This window comes from Cryptomeria japonica, chromosome 11 (genome assembly GCF_030272615.1).
Source record: "Cryptomeria japonica chromosome 11, Sugi_1.0, whole genome shotgun sequence".
Taxonomy (NCBI): domain Eukaryota; kingdom Viridiplantae; phylum Streptophyta; class Pinopsida; order Cupressales; family Cupressaceae; genus Cryptomeria; species Cryptomeria japonica.
Genome location: NC_081415.1, coordinates 343,305,790 through 343,329,514, shown reverse-complemented (window position 1 = coordinate 343,329,514; position 23,725 = coordinate 343,305,790). Strand labels below are relative to the sequence as shown.

General features: G+C 35.8%; 1 protein-coding gene across 5 annotated transcripts in view; it reads right to left on the bottom strand.

The window, feature by feature from the left end:
- Positions 1 to 23,725, bottom strand: part of LOC131074771 (uncharacterized) — a 294,384-nt gene that overhangs the window by 182,077 nt on the left and 88,582 nt on the right. For all 5 annotated transcript variants that reach the window (XM_058011449.2, XM_058011456.2, XM_058011466.2 and 2 more), the window contains one exon: positions 888 to 914. In XM_058011449.2, the coding sequence (XP_057867432.2) occupies positions 888 to 914 (27 nt within the window). The remainder of the gene's footprint in view (positions 1 to 887; positions 915 to 23,725) is intronic.

The window sequence follows — 23,725 nt, the reverse complement described above, 5'->3', positions numbered from 1 at the left end:
CTAATAACTTGCACAAACAATCAGCAATCACTATCTCTTCTTCAATCAATCTGCTGGTTTGCTCTTCAATGGCTCAATATTTTTGTTCAAAGGCCTCTTTTTCTCTCCTCCTTGTGTTTGCAAACCATAGAAATGACTTTTTAGGGTAAGAAGGCAAATATATTCACCTTTTGTTCAAGTTAAAACAAACGATTTTTTATTATTTTTGCTTTTTATTTCTGGCTGGGTGTAGTAGAGTCTAAGGCTCGGGACTCAGCAAGTCTGCCAAGTGAGCAGACTCAATCAAACTTGGCCAAGTCTGATTCCAGTCATCTGGAACTGCAAAGTCGACCTGGGTCTAGACTCGCAGAGTCTTGTATCTATTAGTACAGCTGTGTTTTGGTGAGTACAATTCGCTGTTACAGTCATATTAGACCCTATACCGCCCCTATTACCTCCAGAAAAGTGCAGCAGGCCTACATCAGCCCATACTATCAATTCCCTAAGGTATACTTGTTTGAGTTCATGATTTCATATAATAACTCTGTCTTCTCTTAGGAGTTGTAGCAATTGTTGATGCCAGTGCTTTACATCAATAGATACATCATTGTTTGGCATGTTTATGTTGAGATAATATATTTTCACAAAAAGATCTAGGGTGATTATTACAGCTTGCACTTCCTTCTTCTACAATAGTTGTTAGGAGAATTGTGCTTACCTTTTAAATTCTTATACAAGATATCATTTTCATCTAGTTAAATCATATTCTCATACTTGTCAAAAACCTTATCCATTCAGAATTTTTATTTAAATTAACAATAATTTTTCTTAATCTGTACAAGAATTATAGTCTTACTCAAATAGGAAACAAAAGAAATAAGATAAAATAGAAAAGATGACCAACTCACCATAAAAAGTCCTCAAAGAGTATCTCCCTGCAAAATTCCCACAATACATAAACAAAATGCCAATCAAGATGTTTGCAAATATGCAACATTTTGTATAGAACAAACTAAAGTAAAAAAACATGACGAGTAAATAAAACATATGAATACCAAGTAAATAAAATACACAATATATATAGGCATTGAATTATCCAACAAGAGAATAAATAGTTTTTTAAATATTGAAAATATCAAGTTTTATAATCTTCATGCTTCCATTATGGAGATCTGTTGAAGAAAACATTCAATTGCTAATCTAAATGATCAATGTACATCATATTGATACGTTTGTTTCAATACAGCATGCATGCTAGCCTTTTAGATGTTCTAAATGTGAGTTACAATGCATTTTCACAAAGGAGATCAGATTATTTTCATCGGGATTGTTTAAGTATTTTTGGTAACTATATAACAAAACCAACATTGATGGTAAATGTCATTCATCCATTAAAAGTTCTCTCAACTTATAAGTTCTTGGATAGGAGAACCGCAAGCTAAAGGGAAGAAGAAACCGAAGACATACTCCAAGGTTACCAAGGATGCTCAAAGGAACCAGATGGTGTATATTGCTGTCCCACCCGAAGGCAAATCCACAGAAGAGACAGCCCTGGCTGATTATAAAGTGATGTCTATCCCAATGGGAAAGGCGACTAAAGGTCAAGAGGTGGAGGAATTCAAGCATTCTATGGACACCATATTGGACCAGCTGAAAGGGATGACTGCTGAGTGGGAAATGTACAAGGCTCATGTCCTGCACGATGAGAATTATATAGACCACTTGTTGAGGCCACTGCAGCACACTAACGAGGCTTATGCCCCTCCTCTAGCATTGGCATAGAAAACAACTGCAAAATTTCAGAGTGTCTGAAACATCGCCAAAGCAACCAGGAAATGGATTGAGGATATAATACAGATAGGAAATCAGGTACTGGAGGAGGCAATCGGTATGAGGTTGGATGCAAAGCAAGCCCACCAGAGACTGCAGAGCATCAAGCGCAAAGTTGGGGAATTTAAGAGGGCAGTTGATATGCCTCTCCCCATAATCAAGGCATTATTTTGGACCCGTTCCCGGATTCCTACACTGCAGCAGATCCTCGGGCCTCATTGTTAAGGATGTAGCCTCATTCGGATTGAAGCAAGCAATATATTATGAGTAAAATGATACATATATACATATATATATGTGTGTGTGTGTGTGTGTGTGTGTGAATAGAAATATATATATATAATGAAAGTAACATTAACATATTATCATTGTATCCAATCACTTTCAAATCATATTCGATATTACTACTACCGAATTGTTATTGTTAAGCACGATAGTATCGAGCACGATAAGTAATTCAGTGCATAACTAATAACGGTTGACAATATATAGTGAAGCGCTATGGTTACGTAGGGTCATGACCCTACGTGGCATAAAGCCACGTAGGGGTCATGCCTCTACGTAGACATAACCCTTCACTGATATACATATGCCAAATGATATCGATGCTTGCTGATAACATAATAATAACAGTGGCAATTACATTATACAGCAAGCAATCGATAATAAAATCAGTTATTATTTGACAAAATCAAATATACATATCAGATATACATTGAAAGAAAAGACTATTGTTTTCTCTATCACTGATCTATATTCCTTAACATGGTATTAGAGCCAGGTTGGTAGAGAAATAAATAAAAGATAGTGACATTTTTAATTAAAATTCAGACTTGCATTCAGAATCAAAGGAAGAACAATCATGGTGAATAGTGTTAGAGTGGAGGATAGACTCGAAGGCGCATCCAACTTTGTCTCATGGGAAATTCGAATAATAGCAATTCTTCAAGAATTTGAACTAGATGCATACATAGAAGAAGACACAAATATGCTTGAAGACGAACCAAAGAAAACAACCTGGAAAAGACACAACAACAAGGATAAGAAAATAATAATTGATGTTGTTAAAGATCACATTCTTCCAACCATATTAAAACTTACTACAGCTTATGATATGTTCAAGACCATCAAAAATACATATGAAATAAATAATGCAAGCAGATTGCTCACTTTAAAACAGCAATTAATGCATATCAACATGAACAAAGGAGAAACAATCACATCCTATTTCATGAGAATTTCAGAGTTGAAAGACCAATTGTCAACTATTGGAAATAATGTAGATGATATGGAGTTATCTCTAATAGCACTTAAGGGATTACCATCCAGTTGGGAATCCTTTATTCAAGGCATTAGTGCTCGACCGACACTACCGAAATTCGATCAACTCAAGAACGATTGCACTCAAGAAGAATCTTGACTAATTACAAGAGGGATGGGTCCAAACAAAGAGGGAGAAATTCAAGCACTACATGCTAACACAAGCAACAAAGGGAAGAAAAAGAAGTTCAAACGGAAGAGAGGAAATAATCACAAAAACAGAGATTTCTCCAAGATTCAATGCTACAGGTGTGATAAATTTGGACACACTCACAGGTTCTGCCCAGAAAGAAAGAAAGCCCAAGCAACCATAGCTGAAGTCAAGGAAGTAGAGAATCCTCTATTCTTCTTAGCCTTATCAAGTGAACTAAATTCAAACAAACATATGTGGATAATCGATAGCGGAGCATCACGACACATAACCGAATTTAGAGATCAATTAGAAACCTTTGAAGGGCACTCAACTGAAGAAGTTACAATAGGAGACAATTCTACCTATCCAGTGAAAGGAATTGGGACAGGCTCAATTCAATTAAGAACAGGAGTTACATTACAATTGAAAGATGTTCTTTTTGTACCGGGTATCAAAAGGAATTTGGTCTCTATTTCAGGACTAGCTAATCAAGCATATCACGTCACCTTCCATGAAGATAAAGTTTTACTCTAGCCTAAAAATTCTAACATAAAGAATGTTATTCCTATAGGATCTAGAGATAATAGTTTATATAAACTATGTAATACTCAAAAACAAGCACTAAATCATTAAGTGTCAAATTCTAATGAAATTTGGCATAGAAGATTAGGACATCTTCAATTTAGTGCCCTACCTTCTATAGGAAAGATCACCACAGGATTACCTTATCTAAAATCTGATCATGTTGGAACTTGTAAAGGATGTGCTCTCGGGGAGAACTCAAAAGGGTCTTTTCCTTCAAGTGAACACAAATTAAAAATTGTAATAGAACTTGTCCACACTGATTTGTGTGGTCCAATGTCATTACCATCACTAGGGTGACTTTTGTATTACGTGATATTTGTTGATGACTACTCTAGGAAAAATTGGATCTATTTCATAAAACTCAAAGAATCAAATGAAGTGTTATTGAAATTCAAAGAATTTAAAGCCTTAGTGAAAAATCAAACTGGGAAGAAAATAAAGACTCTACGATCAGATAAGGGGGGTGAATATATCTCTAAAAATTTTAAAGAATTCTGCATTTCTGTTGGGAATAAGAGGGAGTGTACAGTACCTTATAATCCTCAACAGAATGGAGTCGCAAAAAGGAAAAATAGAAGCATCATTGAAGCCACTAAAGCCATGATGCATGATCAAAATCTACATATCTCATTTTGGGCTGAAGCCTCAAATACAGCTGTGTACATTCAAAACAGATGCCCTCATTCAATCTTAGAGAATATAACACCTGAAGAAGCCTTTACAAGGAATAAACCAAATTTAAGCCATCTAAGAATCTTTGGTTGTCACATGTATATTCACATTCCTAAAGAAAAAAGGACCAAACTAGAACCCTCTGAGAAGAAAGGCATATTTGTTGGCTATAGTGAAACCACTAAAGGATACAGAGTCTATATTCCAGGACGAGATCTATTGAAATCAGCAGAGATGTCAAATTTGAAGAAGATGCTGCTTATAAACTCTCTCTCTAAGTGCAGAAGATGATCAAACCACAGAATCAGATGAAAATATTACAATTGAGAATCAGAGGGAGAATAGCATAGAAGATCATGAACCTCAATCATCTAATTTTGAGAATGTTGAAAATCCTAACAACAAGAAAAGACCACTATGGGCAAGAAAGATGATTGAAGAAAATAATGTGGAACCTAATGAAATCTTCAAAGAGAATAAGAAAACAAGAATTCAATCATGCTATGTTGCACTCATGACCGAGCTTACAAAATCTGAACCATCAAACATTGAAGAGGCTTTAACATGTCAAATTGGAAAGATGCAATGATTGAGGAATACCAATCTATCTTAAAAAATGATGTCTGGGACATTGTACCTAGACCAAAAGACAAATCAGTTGTCTCTTCAAAGTGGTTATTCAAAATCAAATATGCACCAGATGGTCGTATTGAAAAACACAAAGCCAGATTACGAAAAGACATTTGCTCTAGTTGCCCGATATACTTCTGTAAGAACCATTATTGCCATTGCAGCGTCTAAAGGGTGGAAGATACATCAAATGGACGTAAAGACCGCATTTTTGAATGGTGTTATTGAGGAAGAAGTATTTATAGAACAACCTGAAGGCTTTGCTACACATGATAGAAACATCTATGTGTGTAAACTGACAAAAGATCTCTATGGCCTTAAGCAAGCTCCCAGGGCATGGTATGAAAGGATAGATAGTTATCTCTCCAAGCTAGGATATTCCAAAAATGAAGAAGATCCTAACATATACTTCAAAATATCGTATGGTGACATGTTAATACTTGTTCTCTATGTTGATGACTTGTTGATAACAGGAGAAGATCATCTTATTGCAAAATGCAAACAAGATCTTGTGGCTGAATTTGATATGAAGGATCTAGGTCTTCTGCACTATTTTCTAGCTCTAGAAGTATGGCAAAAAGAGAATTATATTTTCCTAAATCAAGGAAAATACACCACTGATATCTTGACCAAATTTGGTATGATGGATTGTAAACCTCTATCCACTCCAATGGAAACAAATCTTCATAAGCTCAAAAGTGAAGCAATAGATTCAGAACCTACAGATCCTACATACTATAGACAAATTATTGGATCTCTTATGTACCTAGTAAACACTCGCCCTGATATTTGTTATGCTAATAATGTGTTAAGTCATTTCATGTGCGAACCCAAGAAGATTCACCTAATGGCTGCTAAGCATATTCTGAGATACTTGCATGGTACTATTGGACTTGGCCTGAAGTATGAGAATGTTGAGATACAACTCCAAGGGTATTCTGATTCCGACTGGGCATGCAGTTCCATTGATCATAAAAGTACAACGGGGTGTTGTTTTAGTCTTGGATCGGCTATGATATACTGGTTTAGCAGAAAACAGTCAGCAGTTGCTCAGAGTTACATTGAAGCCGAATATATGGCTGCCTCCATGGGAGCTCATGAAGCAGTGCGGTTAAGGAAATTGCTAGTAGGACTATTTGGGAAGCCCCTAGACCCCACTGTGATTCACTGTGATAATCAAAGCTGCATCAAACTTTCTGTAAATCCAGTTTTTCATAATCAATCCAAGCATATAGAAATCCCTTACCATTACATAAGAGATATGGTAGACAGAGATGTTATCAAATTGACCTACATCAGCACTGAAGAGCAAAGTGCCGACATATTCACCAAACCTCTTGCAAAGTTAAAAGTGGAGTACTTTAGAGATAAACTTGGTATGACTAAATTATAATTGAAATTTCTGATATTGAATCTCAGTCATATGTAATTTGATATATTCATTAATATTTTGGATGCAATATTGCATTTGTGTGTTATGTCATGAAAGGTGACGATCTTTCATGTGATGTATGTGTAAGATCACTATTGTAAGGTGACGACCTCAACAATAGCTTGATCTGTTATCAAGATTGACTACATTAAGTTGTTGTCCTGGAATGTGCCCGAAATCTTGATACTAAATTTGTTATGTTTAGTTATTGATTTGTTGTCATTAAGTGTTGTCCCGAAATCTGTCGGAAATTATGATAACAATCATATCATGATTGACTACATTAATTTGTTGTCCCGGAATGTGTCGGATGTCATGATACTAAAATTATTGCACCTACGATAATGACAATTTTATAGTTGTCACTAGGATCAAGGTTGTTATCTGATAGACTTCATGTAGTTGTTGTCCTAGAGTGCTGGATATCAAATAATCCTTATCTCCCTGAGAAATGAAGTATTTCACTGGGAAGCATTACGGATTGAATGTATATGCTCATGCCAAATGAATATATATCTAGAATGTTGTTCCTTAAACATAATTATGAAATTCAATCCTCTTTTGCTAAGAGGGAGTGTTAAGGATGTAGCCTCATTCGGATTGAAGCAAGCAATATATTATGAGTAAAATGATACATATATACATATATATATGTGTGTGTGTGTGTGTGTGTGTGTGAATAGAAATATATATATATAATGAAAGTAACATTAACATATTATCATTGTATCCAATCACTTTCAAATCATATTCGATATTACTACTACCGAATTGTTATTGTTAAGCACGATAGTATCGAGCACGATAAGTAATTCAGTGCATAACTAATAACGGTTGACAATATATAGTGAAGCGCTATGGTTACGTAGGGGTCATGCCTCTACGTAGACATAACCCTTCACTGATATACACATGCCCAATGATATTGATGCTTGCTGATAATATAATCAATAACAGTGGCAATTATGTTATACAGCAAGCAGTCGATAATAAAATCAGTTATTATTTGACAAAATCAAATATATATATCAGATATACATTGAAAGAAAAGACTATTGTTTTCTCTATCACTGATCTATATTCCTTAACACTCATGATATCGATACCTTTGGACACTGGTATCAAGTTCTGGGTATAAAGAACGACATGTGGACTGCATCAATAAGGGATGGAAGGAGTGCAACGCAACCCTACTCGATGTCAGAACTTTTTATGAAAAGGTCCTGCGAACTCTAATTAGCAATTGGCAACCTGAAGTGGAGTGCAGCGAGATGAAATTGTGTTGGAAAGACAAACTGAAGAATGACGGAACTCCTTTTTCCAAGGGTGACATAGAAGTCGCCAGCGAATTGTGTGCAGCAATAAAGGATTTTGAGACCAATAAAATAGACTGGCTTGAGTAGGCATGGATATCAACTTCCAAATGAACAATCCACCTCTTCCTCCTCTCCAAGAGGTGTGTTCCATCTACCTTAGGTTCTAGGAGTATGTTCGGGTAGAACGAACAGCAAGTCGAGATATTTGGGAAGGGTACTTGGAAGGAGAAAGTGATTTTTTATTGTAACAAGGGAAAATATCTACTCCGGGATGATAAAAAGTGCATTCCCAAAGTTGGTTATTTCTCCCCAACTACCAAAGTACAGTTACAGTTTTGAGCTCCGTGCAATGCACTTTTTGGGGGGAGAGCTTTATGGTTGTTAGTGTTAATGCATTGTAGCTCCTGCAAGATAAGTAAACCATACTCGTATATGTCTGTTATCATTTATATTTTGCTTACTGATTTGAAACATGATAAATTGCTATAAAATAATGGTATTCATTCGATTGCTATAATATATATTGATATGTTATCGGGTTGTTAAAACCCGGTAACATATTATGTGCATTGAACCTCAACTAAATGCTGTTCTTAATAAAGCACCGATTCAGTATTTGCTATCAGGTGTAAACAAGCACCGCTTCATTGCTTGGTAAAACACTTTAGTTAATTAATGAAATATGCACCGATTCAAATATACAATGTGCACTTGGTTCTCGGGTGCATTAAGGCACCGATCCAAATTATGATATGCAATATGTTTATCGGGGTTATATGTGAACCGATCCATTATGTAAATAGCATTGTGTTAAGAGATAAAACAAAAGTATATTGAAAAGGCACTGATCAATGGGTGCATTGATCGGTCATGCCTAAAAGGCATGACCAGTCAATACACCTATTGACCGGTTGCCAATGATATATATACCAATTGAATTCATTTGGAGAAGACATAGAAAAATATTAAAATGATCTCTCCCACAGTCTGCACATAAATAAATCAGAATTGTTAGACACAAAATTATAAATTGCAATCACATAGCATTGCTAGTATTTAACTTGTTCTTCAATAGAAATTGAATATACTTTACATGGTATCAGAGCCATGGTAATCGAACCTAAGGCTATTCGATTTTGATAAATTCAAGGACAAAGTTATAAACTACATCACATTTCTAAAATGGCCAACGCTATCAGATTCGAAGATAGACTCGGAGGTAGCGAAGATTTTTCAGCTTGGAAGTTTAGAATCAAAATGATATTGAGAGAAAACAAAGTTGATTCATATGTTCAAACTGAAAATGCACAGCCAGAAGATGAACCTGACAAATCAACATGGATTGAGGGAAATGAAAAGGCTATTAAAATAATAGTGGGTGGGGTAAGAAATAACATAATGCCCATCATTAAAAAGTATGAGACGGCTTATAAAATGTTCAAGGCACTCGAAAGGACATTTGAGATATCAAATGCAAGTTGTACTCTGGCATTGAAACGAGAGATCAATCATATCAGTATGAACAAAGGGGAGACAATTAACTCCTACTTTATGCGGATATCAAGCCTAAGAGATGACTTAGCTTCCCTTGGATACGAGATCCAAAGCAAAGAGTTAACACTCATTGCTCTAGATGGGTTGCCTAGTGGATGGAACACATTCGTCCAAGACATCAATGCTAGGTCTAAATATCCCAAGTTTGAAAGATTAAGAGATGACTGTCTACAAGAAGAATCAAGATTGAACAAGGTAGGAATAAAACAAAAGAATATAGACGAAGACTTGCAAGTCCTAAATACAAACACTAATAAGAAGTACAAGAAGAAGCAGTTTAGGAAGAGAAAAGCTTATCAAGGCAAGAACACTTCAAAGAAAGACCTACCACATGTACAATGTTATAGGTGTGACAAATTCGGACACTATGTTGCAAAATGTCCAGAGAAAGGAAAGCAAGCCACATTTGCCATAGTGAGGAAATCCAAAAGAGAAAATGACTCTGAGAACTATTTCCTCCACTCATCACTTACAAGCCATGCTTCAAACAAATCTAACTCATGGGTGATCGACAGTGGTTCATCCAGACACATCACCGGTTTTAGAGAACTACTAGACTCCACGATAGAGGAGGATGATGAGGAAGTGACCATCGGAGATGATTCATCACATCCAGTCAGAGGAATTGGAACCTGCACCATCAAACTAAAGACAGGCATGTCATTACGACTTGAAGGGGTACTATATGTTCCTGGCATCAGAAGAAATATAATCTCCATATCAGCACTAGAAGATCAAGGATACAAAGTGACCTTCATGGAAAACAAGGTGTTGGCTTGGCCAAAAAAATCCTCCATCAAGAACGCTAAGGTCATTGGTCAAAGACAAGGCTATTTGTATGAGCTATGCACAGAGTCCAATCTAGCCTTGATCCATGAAGCCACTAATGCAAATGAAGTGTGGCATAGGAGATTAGGCCATCTGAATTATAGAGCTTTGTCAACTATGGGAAACCTTGTCACAGGTCTACCTAAGTTGAAGCAATATCATTCAAAGGCATGCAAAGGATGTGCCCTAGGTAAGAATACCAAAAGTGCATTTCAGAATAGTACTAGGAAAACTAGCAAAGTTTTGGAATTAGTTCATTCTGATGTATGTGAACCTATGTCTGTACCCTCTCTAGGGGGATTCTTGTACTATGTAATTTTTGTTGATGACTACTCTAGGAAGACTTGGATCTACTTTCTGAAATGTAAAGAATCAGAAGAGATCCTAAGTAGATTTAAAGAGTTTAAAACTTTAACAAAAAACCTCTCAGAAAACAAAATTAAAACCCTAAGAACTGACAATGGGGGGGAATACACATCGGCACTATTTAAAGATTTTTGTAAAAATTCTGGGATTAAGAGGGAGTTAACAATACCTTATAACCCTCAACAAAATGGAGTAGCTGAAAGAAAAAATAGGACCATAGTAGAAGCTGCCAAAGCTATGATACTAGATCAAAATCTAAACTTGAATCTTTGGGCAGAAGCAACTAGCACTGTTGTGTACATACAAAACAGATGTCCTCATTCACACCTTGAAGATAAAACTCCTGAGGAAGTCTTTACCAAAACAAAGCCAGATATCAACCACCTTAGGATATTTAGGTGTCCTGTCTATATACATGTACCTAAAAAGAAAAGACTAAAACTAGAGCCCTCTGGAAAAAGGGGAATACTTGTAGGGTACAATGAAACTTCTAAAGCTTACAGAATCTATGTACAAGGGCAAAGAAATATTGAACTAAGTAGGGATGTAATCTTCGAAGAAGATTTAGCCTTCAAAAGGGCCCAAAATACAATAGAACTTGAAATCTATAATCCTACTCCTAACCTAGTAGAAGATCCTACTCCTGAGCTTCAGAGGATCTTGAGGAAACTATAGGTGAAACACAAAACCCACCTATAGAAAAACTCAACAAAAGACCACTATGGGCCACCAAAACTGTAGCAAAAGCTCAGAAGTTCGCTGCTCATTCAGGAATCTTCAGGGAAAGCAAGAGGTCTAATAAGTTCACCAACTATGTTGCCCTTATGAATGATCTCTCTAAAGCTGAACCAAACAATGTATCAGATGCACTCAAACATCAAGTATGGAAAGATGCCATGTCTGAAGAGTATCAGTCCATTATGAAGAATGATGTTTGGGAGATTGTTCCTAGGCCAACCAAGAAATCTGTTGTGTCTTCTAAATGGTTGTTTAAAATCAAGCATGCTGCAGATGGCAGTATTGAAAAGCACAAGGCCAGATTTGTAGCTAGAGGGTTCTCACAGAAGGAAGGAATAGATTATGAAGAGACATTTGCACCTGTTGCCAGGTATACATCAGTAAGAGTTGTACTAGCCATTGCAGCAGTAAAGGGGTGGAAGGTACATCAGATGGATGTAAAGACAGCATTTCTAAATGGCGAGATCTCAGAAGAAGTCTACTTAGGGCAACCTGAAGGGTTTGAAATTCATGATGCAGAGTCTCATGTGTGTAGACTCAAGAAAGCTCTCTATGGGCTCAAACAGGCTCCCAAGGCCTGGTATGAAAGAATTGACAACTATCTCTCAAAGCTAGGTTTCTCTAAGAATGATGTAGATCCTAATCTCTACCTCAAAAGAAATAAAGGTGATATGCTAATATTGATTTTATATATTGATGACTTATTAATCACAGGAAATGAGCACCTAATAGATCAATGCAAGAAAGATCTATCCACAGAATTTGATATGAAGAACTTGGGGCTTCTTCATTACTTCCTAGGATTGGAAGTATGGCAGAATCCTGATAATATTGTACTGAACCAAGGGAAGTACACCTTGGACATATTGACGAGATTCGGAATGCTAAATTGCAGGCCCATGACCTCTCCTATGGAAACCGACTTCCATAAACTTAAAGAAGCAGCAGCAGAGTCAAAACCCACTGACCCTATTCAATACAGGCAGATGATTGGGTCCCTGATGTATCTGGTAAATACAAGGCCAGATATCTGTTATGCTGTTAATGCTCTAAGTCAGTTCATGTGTGAACCTAAGGAGATACACCTAGTTGCAGTAAAACATATAATGAGATACTTACAAGGTACTCTAAAGCTTGGTCTTAAATATGAGAAAATTGGCATAGACCTACATGGATTTACAGATTCAGATTGGGCTGGCAGTGTGACTGACAGAAAGAGCACTTCAGGGTGTTGCTTCAGTTTAGGTTCAACCATGATATCCTGGATCAGCAGAAAACCATCTTCAGTAGCTCAGAGTTCCACTGAGGCTGAATATATTGCAGCTTCCATGGCTGCCCGAGAGGTAGTATGGCTTAGGAAGTTGTTTGTGGGATTGTTTGGAGAACCTATGAAACCTACAATTATTCAGTGTGATAATCAAAGCTGCATAAAACTCTCTGTAAATCCAGTATTTCATGACAGGTCCAAACATATTGAGATTCCATACCATTATGTGCGAGATATGGTTGACAGGAATGTGATTAAATTAGAATATGTGTGTACAGGAGATCAGACTGCAGATATTCTAACCAAACCTCTTTCCAGAGTGAAGGTTGATCACTTCAGAAAGGGCTTAGGTATGATAGAAGGGTAATCTGCTTTGTAATCTATACTTACATATATTTAAGATGTTTAATGTGTAAACTTCTTTGTCACATTTGAACAATCTTTAATATTTTTTTTGCCACCTGTGTTCATATCTAAGAGGTGACAATCTCTCAAATACTGAACACTTGTATGTAGCCATCATAAGGTGACGATCTTATGGTAGTCAAACCAACGTTCATGTTGGATCTCTGGTAAGTCATGGATGTGCCATGACTGCGTTGTGATAAAACATTTATAAAATGTTATTGCACTTATCACAACCTGGATATGATGAGAATTTAAACACTTCTCATATGGTTAACCTTGTATTGCGTACTTAGGCAATACTGATATCACGTGCTTAGGTGATATCTCAACCAGTGATCATGTTGGATCTCTGGTAAGTCATGGATGTGTCATGACTGTGTTGTGAGAAACATTTATAAAATGTTATTGCACTTATCACAACTTGGATATGATGAGAACTTAACACTTCTCATATGGATTATCCTTAAAAGTATTGCATGTTTAGGCAATACAGATATCACATGTTTAGGTGATATCTTGATAAATATTTGTATCACATGCTTAGGTGATACTTTATATAACATGCTCAAGTGATGTTCTTTTATTTTTCATATCATATGTTTTGATGATATTTCACATGATATAGATTTTGATGACTGACATTATCTTGGTTATGAAAGAGAAATGTGATGCAGGTTACCTATCTTTTAGAGCTAAGAGGGAGTGTTAATGCATTGTAGCTCCTGCAAGATAAGTAAACCATACTCGTATATGTCTGTTATCATTTATATTTTGCTTACTGATTTGAAACATGATAAATTGCTATAAAATAATGGTATTCATTCGATTGCTATAATATATATTCATATGTTATCGGGTTGTTAAAACCCGGTAACATATTATGTGCATCGAATCTCAACTAAATGCTGTTGTTAATAAAGCACCGATTCAGTATTTGCTATCGGGTGTAAACAAGCACCGCTTCATTGCTTGGTAAAACACTTTAGTTAATTAATGAAATATGCACCGATTCAAATATACAATGTGCACTTTGGTTGTCGGGTGCATTAAGGCACCGATCCAAATTATGATATGCAATATGTTTATCGGGGTTATATGTGAACCGATCCATTATGTAAATAGCATTGTGTTAAGAGATAAAACAAAAGTATATTGAAAAGGCACCGATCAATGGGTGCATTGATCGGTCATGCCTAAAAGGCATGACCGGTCAATACACCTATTGACTGGTTGCCTAAATGATATATATACCAATTAAATTCATTTGGAGAAGACATAGAAAAATATTAAAATGATCTCTCTCCCACAGTCTGCACATAAATAAATCAGAATTGTTAGACACAATTATAAATTGCAATCACATAGCATTGCTAGTATTTAACTTGTTCTTCAATAGAAATTGAATATACTTTACAGTTAGTTGGTTAGTTAGTTGGGAGGTATGCTCCTTATTAACTAGGCATGGGTAGTCATGTTTTTTGGGATGAATTTGGGCCACTTGTTTTGCTTAATCCTGACCATTCATCCAAGTTTTGGAATTCTATTTAAAGGGACTGGTTTTCCCTTATTTTGTAAGAAATCGAAAATTGTTGCAAAAACTCTGCAGAAATATTTGCAGGTTTAATTGAATATCAAGATGTATATGTTTCCTGTGAGTGCATGGTTCTTTCTTCCTCATTTAAATTTTTGTAGCGCATTTTGCTTACAAGTAGTGTATTTGGGAAAATATTTGATAGGTATTTTAAGTTCATACCATTAGGGATTGAATGACTGTCAATCCCCCTGCATGGTTAATCTGAACATATTCATGTGGATTGACTGATTGTCAATCCCCCTGCATGGTTAATCTGAACATATTCATGTATTTAGTTCGACTGTTAAACACTTTTATGAATGTATATTTTAGATTCAGCATTAGTGTTTAAAAGTTTGAAAATCTAACTTTACTTTGAAGATTGCACCAAATTCTACTTAGTTGTGTTCAACTAGCGAGGTAGAATATGGTAATTATAATATCCTCGTCTATTTGCCCATATGTGCTATTTTAGTTAGAGTGGTTAGTATCTCTTCCTTACTCTCTCTTTTTCCTTTTTTTTTAAATCAGAAGTTGCAGCCCGTTAAACAGCATCGTGTGTATTGATAATTTGATGAGAGCGAGACTTGTAGAGTCTTAGGGACACCGTGTAAAATTTGAAGCTTATTCTATCTGTTAACATAAGTCCCCTTTGTGTCTACCAGCAAGACACATTAACCTCTAAGCCATCCCACAATCAAGACATAACAAAATAAACCTTGAGGTTGCTTTCCAATGATCATTCCAGTAGCACTAGAAGCCTCCTTGCGCAAGAGAGAATGGGATTGCCACTAAATTCTATTATGTGTTGACCGGAGAGAGTTGAGGGTACGACTTTAGCCACATCAACACATCCAAATACCATGATTTTGTTCAAAAAAACCATCAAAAAACATGAAAATCTGTGTGTTGAAACCCTACTCGCGGAAAACAAAAAACCCACGAACCCCGTCACGCAGAGCAAACACCTTCCGTTGCAGAACCCACAAATCGTTGCAGAGAAGCTCGAAATTTTCTCAAACCCGTCACGAGAAAATTGAGTCATCATGGGAAAAGAATGCTCCAAATCACATGGAAAAACTCCACAGTTGCGGAAACACACGAGCAGAAATAGATCACGCGTAGACATCCGACACAACCAAGGACGTGCGACAAACACTTTGAACCTTTTATCACGAGTAAAGGCATCACGGCAAAACCCACAACACACAAAAACCCTTGTGATTTTTTGCTATAAAAATATGTGTTTCTCAATGCAAAAAGCTGAGATTATACTCCCAAAATGATGCCACAATTTTTTGAAAGAAACAATTGACAAAACCTAACAAAAAATTTCAAGGACAACGATTTTACACAAAAACTCATCTCAAAAGAAATTTCAAGTCTAGGTAAATTGAGCCATGATAAAAAAATTCATCAAAAGACTCAACCCGCTCTAATACCATGAAATGATAATTGACATTCAATATTATTCACAAAGGAGACGAAGACTTCTTATATATGGATTACAGAACAATCTTTCCATAACAGAAACGATCAAGAATAGAAACATGAAAGACAAAAAAGAAACTAAACAACTAACTAAAATGACCATTATAGAAACATTACAATATTATTTTAATAAACCACACCAAATACTAAAGCACACTTACAAGGTGTCAATGCCAAGAAGTAATTTCACCCATGGTAATGGCATTATGAAAGTGCATTCAAAGGGAGAAGGCAAATGAAATTAGTTAAGTTGTGGCACCATTTGGAAGTAGCATTGCTAGTGCAAAACTTTGACAAAAAGATAGCAAGGTCATTATGAAACCACAACAAGAAGGAAATTGCACATTTCAAGTAGCTATGACATTAGAAAAATGCAACAATGGAGTGCAAATGACTTAAGAAAACACAACTAGCACATAAAGTGAAGGAAACAAGGAAATTGACCATTTTAAGTGGCAAACCCACAAAGAAAATGTGACAAGGGCTAGCAATGACAAGAAAAAAGTGCTCCAAAGTGAAAAGAAATGAAACCAAGTAAAAATTACACTTTTCAAGTGGCAAAGCCAATGGAGAAACATGAAAAAGGTGGCAAGGGTATTATTGATCCACAGCAAACCTAGGTCACTAGTAAAACATAAAGTGAAGCACATTTTCGGCGTGGCTTAACCACCTTAAAGTTCCAACTATGTTAAAAAAAGGTGACAAATGGCTCAGTAAAGCACATCAAACATTCAAGGGGAAATAAACATAAAGTAAGGTGCACCCTCTGAAGTTCTGCCTATGGTCAAAAAAGTGGCATTAAGTTAAATTATATCCATCAAAACTTAAATGGACAAATATGGGTCACACTTTCCGACTTATTTTGCTGCCCAAAAGTTCCTACAATCACTCATTCCGATTAACTTTGGCATGACAAAACTTCTCCAAGTGCAAGAGAATTCAAATTTGAGTGTTGGACATAATCTCATGGTTAGGGTTTCAATTTTAGTAGAAAATTTGTCCAATTGTCAAAACAATTATATGTTTGGAAACTTCTATTTTTGGCAAATATGTTTTTTCAAGGAATGGTTTGAGGACCTTGAAAATTCAACTTTCTATTTTTAGAAAGTTGTTTTTTCAAAGGCAGTCATCAATTTCATATCCAAGGATAGGGTTTCAACAATTTTCTGCAGCTCCAAAAAACGTTTGTCATATTTTAAAGTCTCTAGAAGATTTGACAAAGTTAGCAAGTCAAATTTAATTTGAATTTTCAAAAAACAAATTAAGTGGCAATGTTGTTATTTTTCTAAATGAGGTAGCTATGAGCCTATTATTAAGATTTTGTTTTATTAATTGTTTTAGAATTAGATTGTATTAAAATGGTTTTATTTTCTCTTTAAAGTGGCACCTTTATGGGAATATTTTATTACGATTTTATCTTTAAAGCTGTGCCTTGAGAGCTTATAAATAAATGCCTTAAGCACATAATTTGTAAGGATAGTTGATTCTATGCTTATGCTGCAGAAATTGTCAGTGACGTTATTGTATTTTTGTGAAAGTTAATGAATATTGGTGGAAGTCATGCTTATGTTGTAAAAGCAATTGTTCAGTAGAAGTGATTGTGTAACTGTGATTGAATTTTGTAATTTCATGAATCAGATCAAAAGAAAATCACATTTGGTCAATCTTAGTACAAAATCCATCTTTCCATAATGCAGATTTGTATGCACTTTAGCAATTATTTCATGATATTGTGAGGTGTTCACTTGTTTGATTCTTTCATGTCAATGTAGATTTATTGGTCTTTGATTTTGTAAATTTAAATAGACTGTTATTACTTTCTGAGCAATCAGAATTCTGAGACAACTAGTTTAAAAGTTTTAGCGTAGGATATAAGGAATTTAAAACCGATTTTAATAGTCTTATCGATTTGCCTCTTCAAATGAAAAGCAAACGATTATATTTACTACCGATCACAGTATTGTTTTCTCCTATCAAAAATTATCTTATTCAATGGAGAGGGTAGCGCATATATATCTTTTGTTTCCATTGGATCGTGCCTCCACAGGGGGTCGTGATCCTATGTGGAACCACGCGGTTCCACATAGGGTCGTGACCCCTATGTGGAGCCACGATCCTTCTACACCGGCGATCATTTCCTTAAGTAAGCTCAACGATGCATTAACTAATCATAGCATAGCAATTTTGTTAGTTAAACTAACTAAATTTAATCCTAATTAAATCACAAATGACAGACTTAGTTTATGTACAAATAAAAATAAGGAGATAGATTTATTTTCCTGAGTGTTACGACTGAGACTATAATTAACACTCCCTCTTAGTCTTAGGAGTATAGACCTAAAACTTAATTGAGCTCACCACTAATCTCATGAGAATTACATCACCTAGGTGTGAAGTATCATCGTGTGATACTCAGGATATACTCACTTTGATATCCAATTTTAAGTATCAGCTTGTGATACTAAGGATATACTCACTTTGATATCCAATTTTAAGTATCAGCCTGTGATACTAAGGATATACTCACTTTGACATCCTTGTTATAAGTATCAGCCTGTGATACTAAGGATATACTCACTTTGATATCCAATTTTAAGTATCAGCCTGTGATACTAAGGATATACTCACTTTGATATCCCTGTTATAGTATGCGCACTGACATTAATCTGCTTACATAATGTCTAGTATAACTTATCATATTACTGATATTCAAATTGTCTGATTTTCAGTTTATATGATCTTTCAAACATTTATAAGATCGTCACCTTACGATGTTAAAATACAAGTGTTCATTAACTAAAGAATCGTCATCCTTTAGGAGTGAACACAGGGAAAGGTTACATACTTCATATACTCAAATATATGACCAAGAAGTTTACATAAATTTTAGACATCAATTACATTTTAACCATACCAAGATACCTCCTGAAGTGATCAATTTTCACTCTTGCTAGGGGTTTGGTGAGAATGTCAGCTATCTGATCTCCTGTATTGACATATTCCAGTCTTATTACCTTTCTCTTTGTCATGTCTCTTACATAGTGATATGGGATCTCAATGTGCTTGGATCTATCATGAAAAACTGGATTCACTGAAAGTTTAATGCAGCTCTGATTGTCACAATGAATGATAGTAGGCTTCAGACTTTCACCAAACAGTCCTACTATCAACTTCCTCAACCATACAACTTCCTTAGTTGCCATGGATGCAGCTATATATTCAACCTTTGTGGAGCTCTGAGCTACGGAAGATTGTTTTCTGCAGATCCAAGATACCATAGCTGACCCTAAGCTGAAACAGCATCCTGAAGTGCTCTTTCTGTCTATCACGCTTCCAGCCCAGTCTAAATCAGAGTATCCATGTAGGTTCAATGCAGTGTGCTCATAATGCAGTCCACAGTCCAAGGTACCTTGTAGATATCTCAATATATGCTTTACTGCAACCAAATGTATTTCTTTGGGTTCAACCATGTGTTGGCTGAGTGCATTTACTGCATAACATATATCAGGTCTAGTATTGACTAGGTACATTAATGATCCAATAATCTGTCTGTATAATGTTGGATCTGCAAATTTGGAATCTGCTATAGCTTCTTTTAGTTTATGTAGGTTTGTTTCCATAGGAGATGACATTGGCTTACAATTCATCATTCCAAATCTCTTTAGAATGTCCATGGTGTATTTACCTTGATTAAGATAAATACCATCTGGTTTTTGCCATACTTCTAATCCAAGGAAATAATGGAGTAGACCTAAGTCCTTCATCTCAAACTCTGAAGCTAGTTCCTGTTTGCATTTTGCAATGAGATGATCTTCGCCTGTAATTAATAAGTCATCTACATATAATATGAGTATCAACATTTCACCTTTGATTATTTTGAAATACAGATTTGGATCAGCAATGCTTTTAGAGAAACCTATCTCTAATAAGTAACTGTCAATTCTTTCGTACCATGCTCTGGGAGCTTGTTTTAATCCATACAGTGCTTTCTCTAACTTGCATACATGTGTTTTAGCATTATTTACCTCAAATCCCTCAGGTTGCTCTAGATATACTTCTTCTTCAATTGTTCCATTCAAAAATGCAGTTTTTACATCCATTTGATGAACTTTCCATCCTTTAGATGCTGCTATAGCCAAGATTGTTCTGACAGAAGTGTATCGTGCAACAGGTGCAAATGTTTCTTCATAGTCAATTCCTTCCTTCTGAGAGAAGCCTCAAGCAACAAATCTTGCCTTATGTTTTTCTATACTGCCATCAGCAGCATGCTTAATTTTAAAGAGCCATTTAGAAGATACAACTGATTTTCCTTTAGGTCTAGGCACAATTTTCCACACATCATTCTTTAAGATAGATTGATATTTCTCTATCATGGCATCCTTCCATACTTGTTGTTTAAGAGCCTCTCCAGCACTTGAAGGTTCAGCATTTAAGAGGTCTGTCATTAGAGTAACATAGCTAGAAAACTTTGAAGGTCTTTTGCTTTCTCTAACTGTTCCTCTAGGTGCTGCAAAGGATTTTGCTTCCTGTACTGTTTTAGTGGCCCATAGTGGTCGCTTCCTGGGATTCTCTGTTGTAGTGTTCTCAAGTTCCAAGGTGTTATCCTCAGGATGCTCCCTCTGAGTTTCAGAAAGAGAATCTTCTTCCAAATTAATGGAATTGGTTGGGATTTCAGGTGTGATGGAACTCCTTGTTTTGTTAATAGCTATATCTTCCTCAAATATGACATCTCTGCTTAATTCTATTAGTCTTTGACCAGGGATGAATATTCGGTAGGCTTTAGATGTTTCACTATATCCTACAAAAATCCCTTTTTGTCCAATAGGTTATAATTTAATTTTTTTCTCCTTAGGTACATGAATATAAACAGGACATCGAAATATTTTGAGATGGCTAACATCAGGTTTAATTCCAATAAAGACTTCTTCAGGAGTTTTGTCACCAATATGAGAGTGAGGACATCTGTTTTGAATGTATACAGTGGTATTAGTGGCTTCTCCCCAAAGTGCAGTTTCTAGGTTTTGATCTAACAACATAGCTCTTGCTGCTTCTACTATTGTTCTATTTTTTCTTTCAGCAACCCCGTTTTGTTGAGGATTGTAGGGTACAGTGAACTCCCTCTTAATCCCAGCATCTTTACAAAACTCTTTAAATACTTCTGATGTGTATTCCCTACCATTGTCAGTCCTAAGAGTTTTGATTTTCCTACCAGAGTGATTTTCTGTAATAGATTTGAACTCTTTAAATTTCCTAAGAATATCTTCAGATTCTTTACTTTTAAGGAAATAAATCCAATTTTTCCTAGAAAAAACGTCTACAAAGATTACATAGTATAATGCGTTTCCTAGTGATGATTCAGACATAGGCCCACATAAGTCAGAGTGAACTAGTTCTAGTACTCCTTTAGTTTTTCTAGAACTACAGGGAAAAGAGCTTTTAGTGTTTTTCCCTAGTGCACATCCTTTACAAACATCTAAATGAATTGGCTTTAGTTTAGGTAGTTCTGTGACTAATTTCTCCATAGAGGGTAGAGCACGAAAATGTAAGTGCCCTAGTCTTCTATGCCAAATTTCTGCTTGATCTATGACTTCATGAAGTAAGGTTTGACTTGGCTCATTACACGATTCATATAGGTGCCCTTGTCTGTAACCAATCACTTGTGCTCTTTTGAAGGTGGCTGTTTTTGGCCATGCCATTACCTTCCCTTCTATGAATGAGACTCTATATCTGTCGTCCTCAAGTGCAGAGATAGAGACTAAGTTCCTTTTGATGCCTGCTACAAATAGTACCCCGATGAGTTGGATTGAGATTCCAGACTTCAGTCTGATTGTACATGTCCCGACACCTTTTACAGGATGTGCAGAGTCATCCCCTATTGTTACCTCTTCATTTGATCCCTTTTCCATTGAGTCTAGTAATTCTCTGAATCCGGTGACATGTCTTGACGATCCACTGTCTATCACCCAAGTGTTAGACTTGTTAAAAGCTTGACTTGATAGTACTGAATATAATACAAACTTCTCAGATTCAAGTTCTGTGTTCCTCTCTACTTTGGCGAATGATGCCTGCTGTTTTACTTTGTCAGGACAATTAAATGGCATATGTCCGTACTGATCACATCTATGACATTGGATTTTTGACATGTCTTTCTTATGAAAGCTTTTCCCATGATGGGATTTTCTCTTCTTGAAGTTTCTCTTCTTGCCTTTCTTACGGGAGTCGGTATTCAAAATGTGGAGGTCCTCATCTTTAGTTTTGTGATTTCCCCCTTTCATTTGCCTCAATTCTTCAAGGAGACAGTCATCCCTTAGTCGATCAAATTATGTGAATTTATCCCTTGCATTTATTCCTTGTTTGAATGATTCCCAGGATTCAGGTAATCCGTCTAGGGTAATCATTGATAGTTCTTGCTTCTCGACATGATAATCAAGTTTTTGCAGTTCATCTCTAAGTGAACCTATCCTCATGAAGTATGAGTTTATTGTTTCACCTTTATTTATACTTATGTGGTTCAACTGTCTTTTTAGAGCTAGGGTTTTGCTCGGATTGTTTATTTCATACGTCCTTTCAAGGGTTTTGAACATTTCATATGCGTTGTCATATTTTAATATAAGTGGTATTATGTGATCCCTTACTGCATCTATCATGATTTTTACAGCTTTATCATTTCCCTCATTCCATACAGTTTTCTCAGGTTCGTCTTCAGGTTCGGGCTTGTCTTCTTTTATGAATTTGATTATTTTGTTCTCTTTTAACACTATCATAATTCTGACTTTCCAAGCCACAAAATTTGCTGCTCCTTCGAATCTGTCCTCGAATCTGATTGTGTTCGCCATTTTAGAACTCTTCAATTTTGTAAACTTCGCTTTCAGTCTATTTGGATATTAAGTAGTTAGGCTCTGATACCATGTAAATTTAAATAGACTGTTATTACTTTCTGAGCAATCAAAATTCTGAGACAACTAGTTTAAAAGTTTTAGCGTAGGATATAAGGAATGTAAAACCGATTTTAATAGTCTTATCGATTTGCCTCTGCAGATGAAAAGCAAACGATTATATTTACTACCGATCACAGTATTGTTTTCTCCTATCAAAAATTATCTTATTCAACGGAGAGGGTAGCGCATATATATCTTTTGCTTCCATTGGATCGTACCTCCACAGGGGGTCGCGATCCTAAGACAACTAGTTTAAAAGTTTTAGCATAGGATATAAGGAATGTAAAACCGATTTTAATAGTCTTATCGATTTGCCTCTGCAGATGAAAAGCAAACGATTATATTTACTACCGATCACAGTATTGTTTTCTCCTATCAAAAATTATCTTATTCAACGGAGAGGGTAGCGCATATATATCTTTTGTTTCCACTGGATCGTGCCTCCACAGGGGGTCACAACCCTATGTGGAACCACATGGTTCCACATAGGGTCGTGACCCCTGTGTGGAGCCACGATCCTTCTACACCGGCAATCATTTCCTTAAGTAAGCTCAACGATGCATTAACTAATCATAGCATAGCAATTTTGTTAGTTAATACTAACTAAATTTAATCTTAATTAAATCGCAAATGACAGACTTAGTTTCTGTGCAAATAAAAATAAG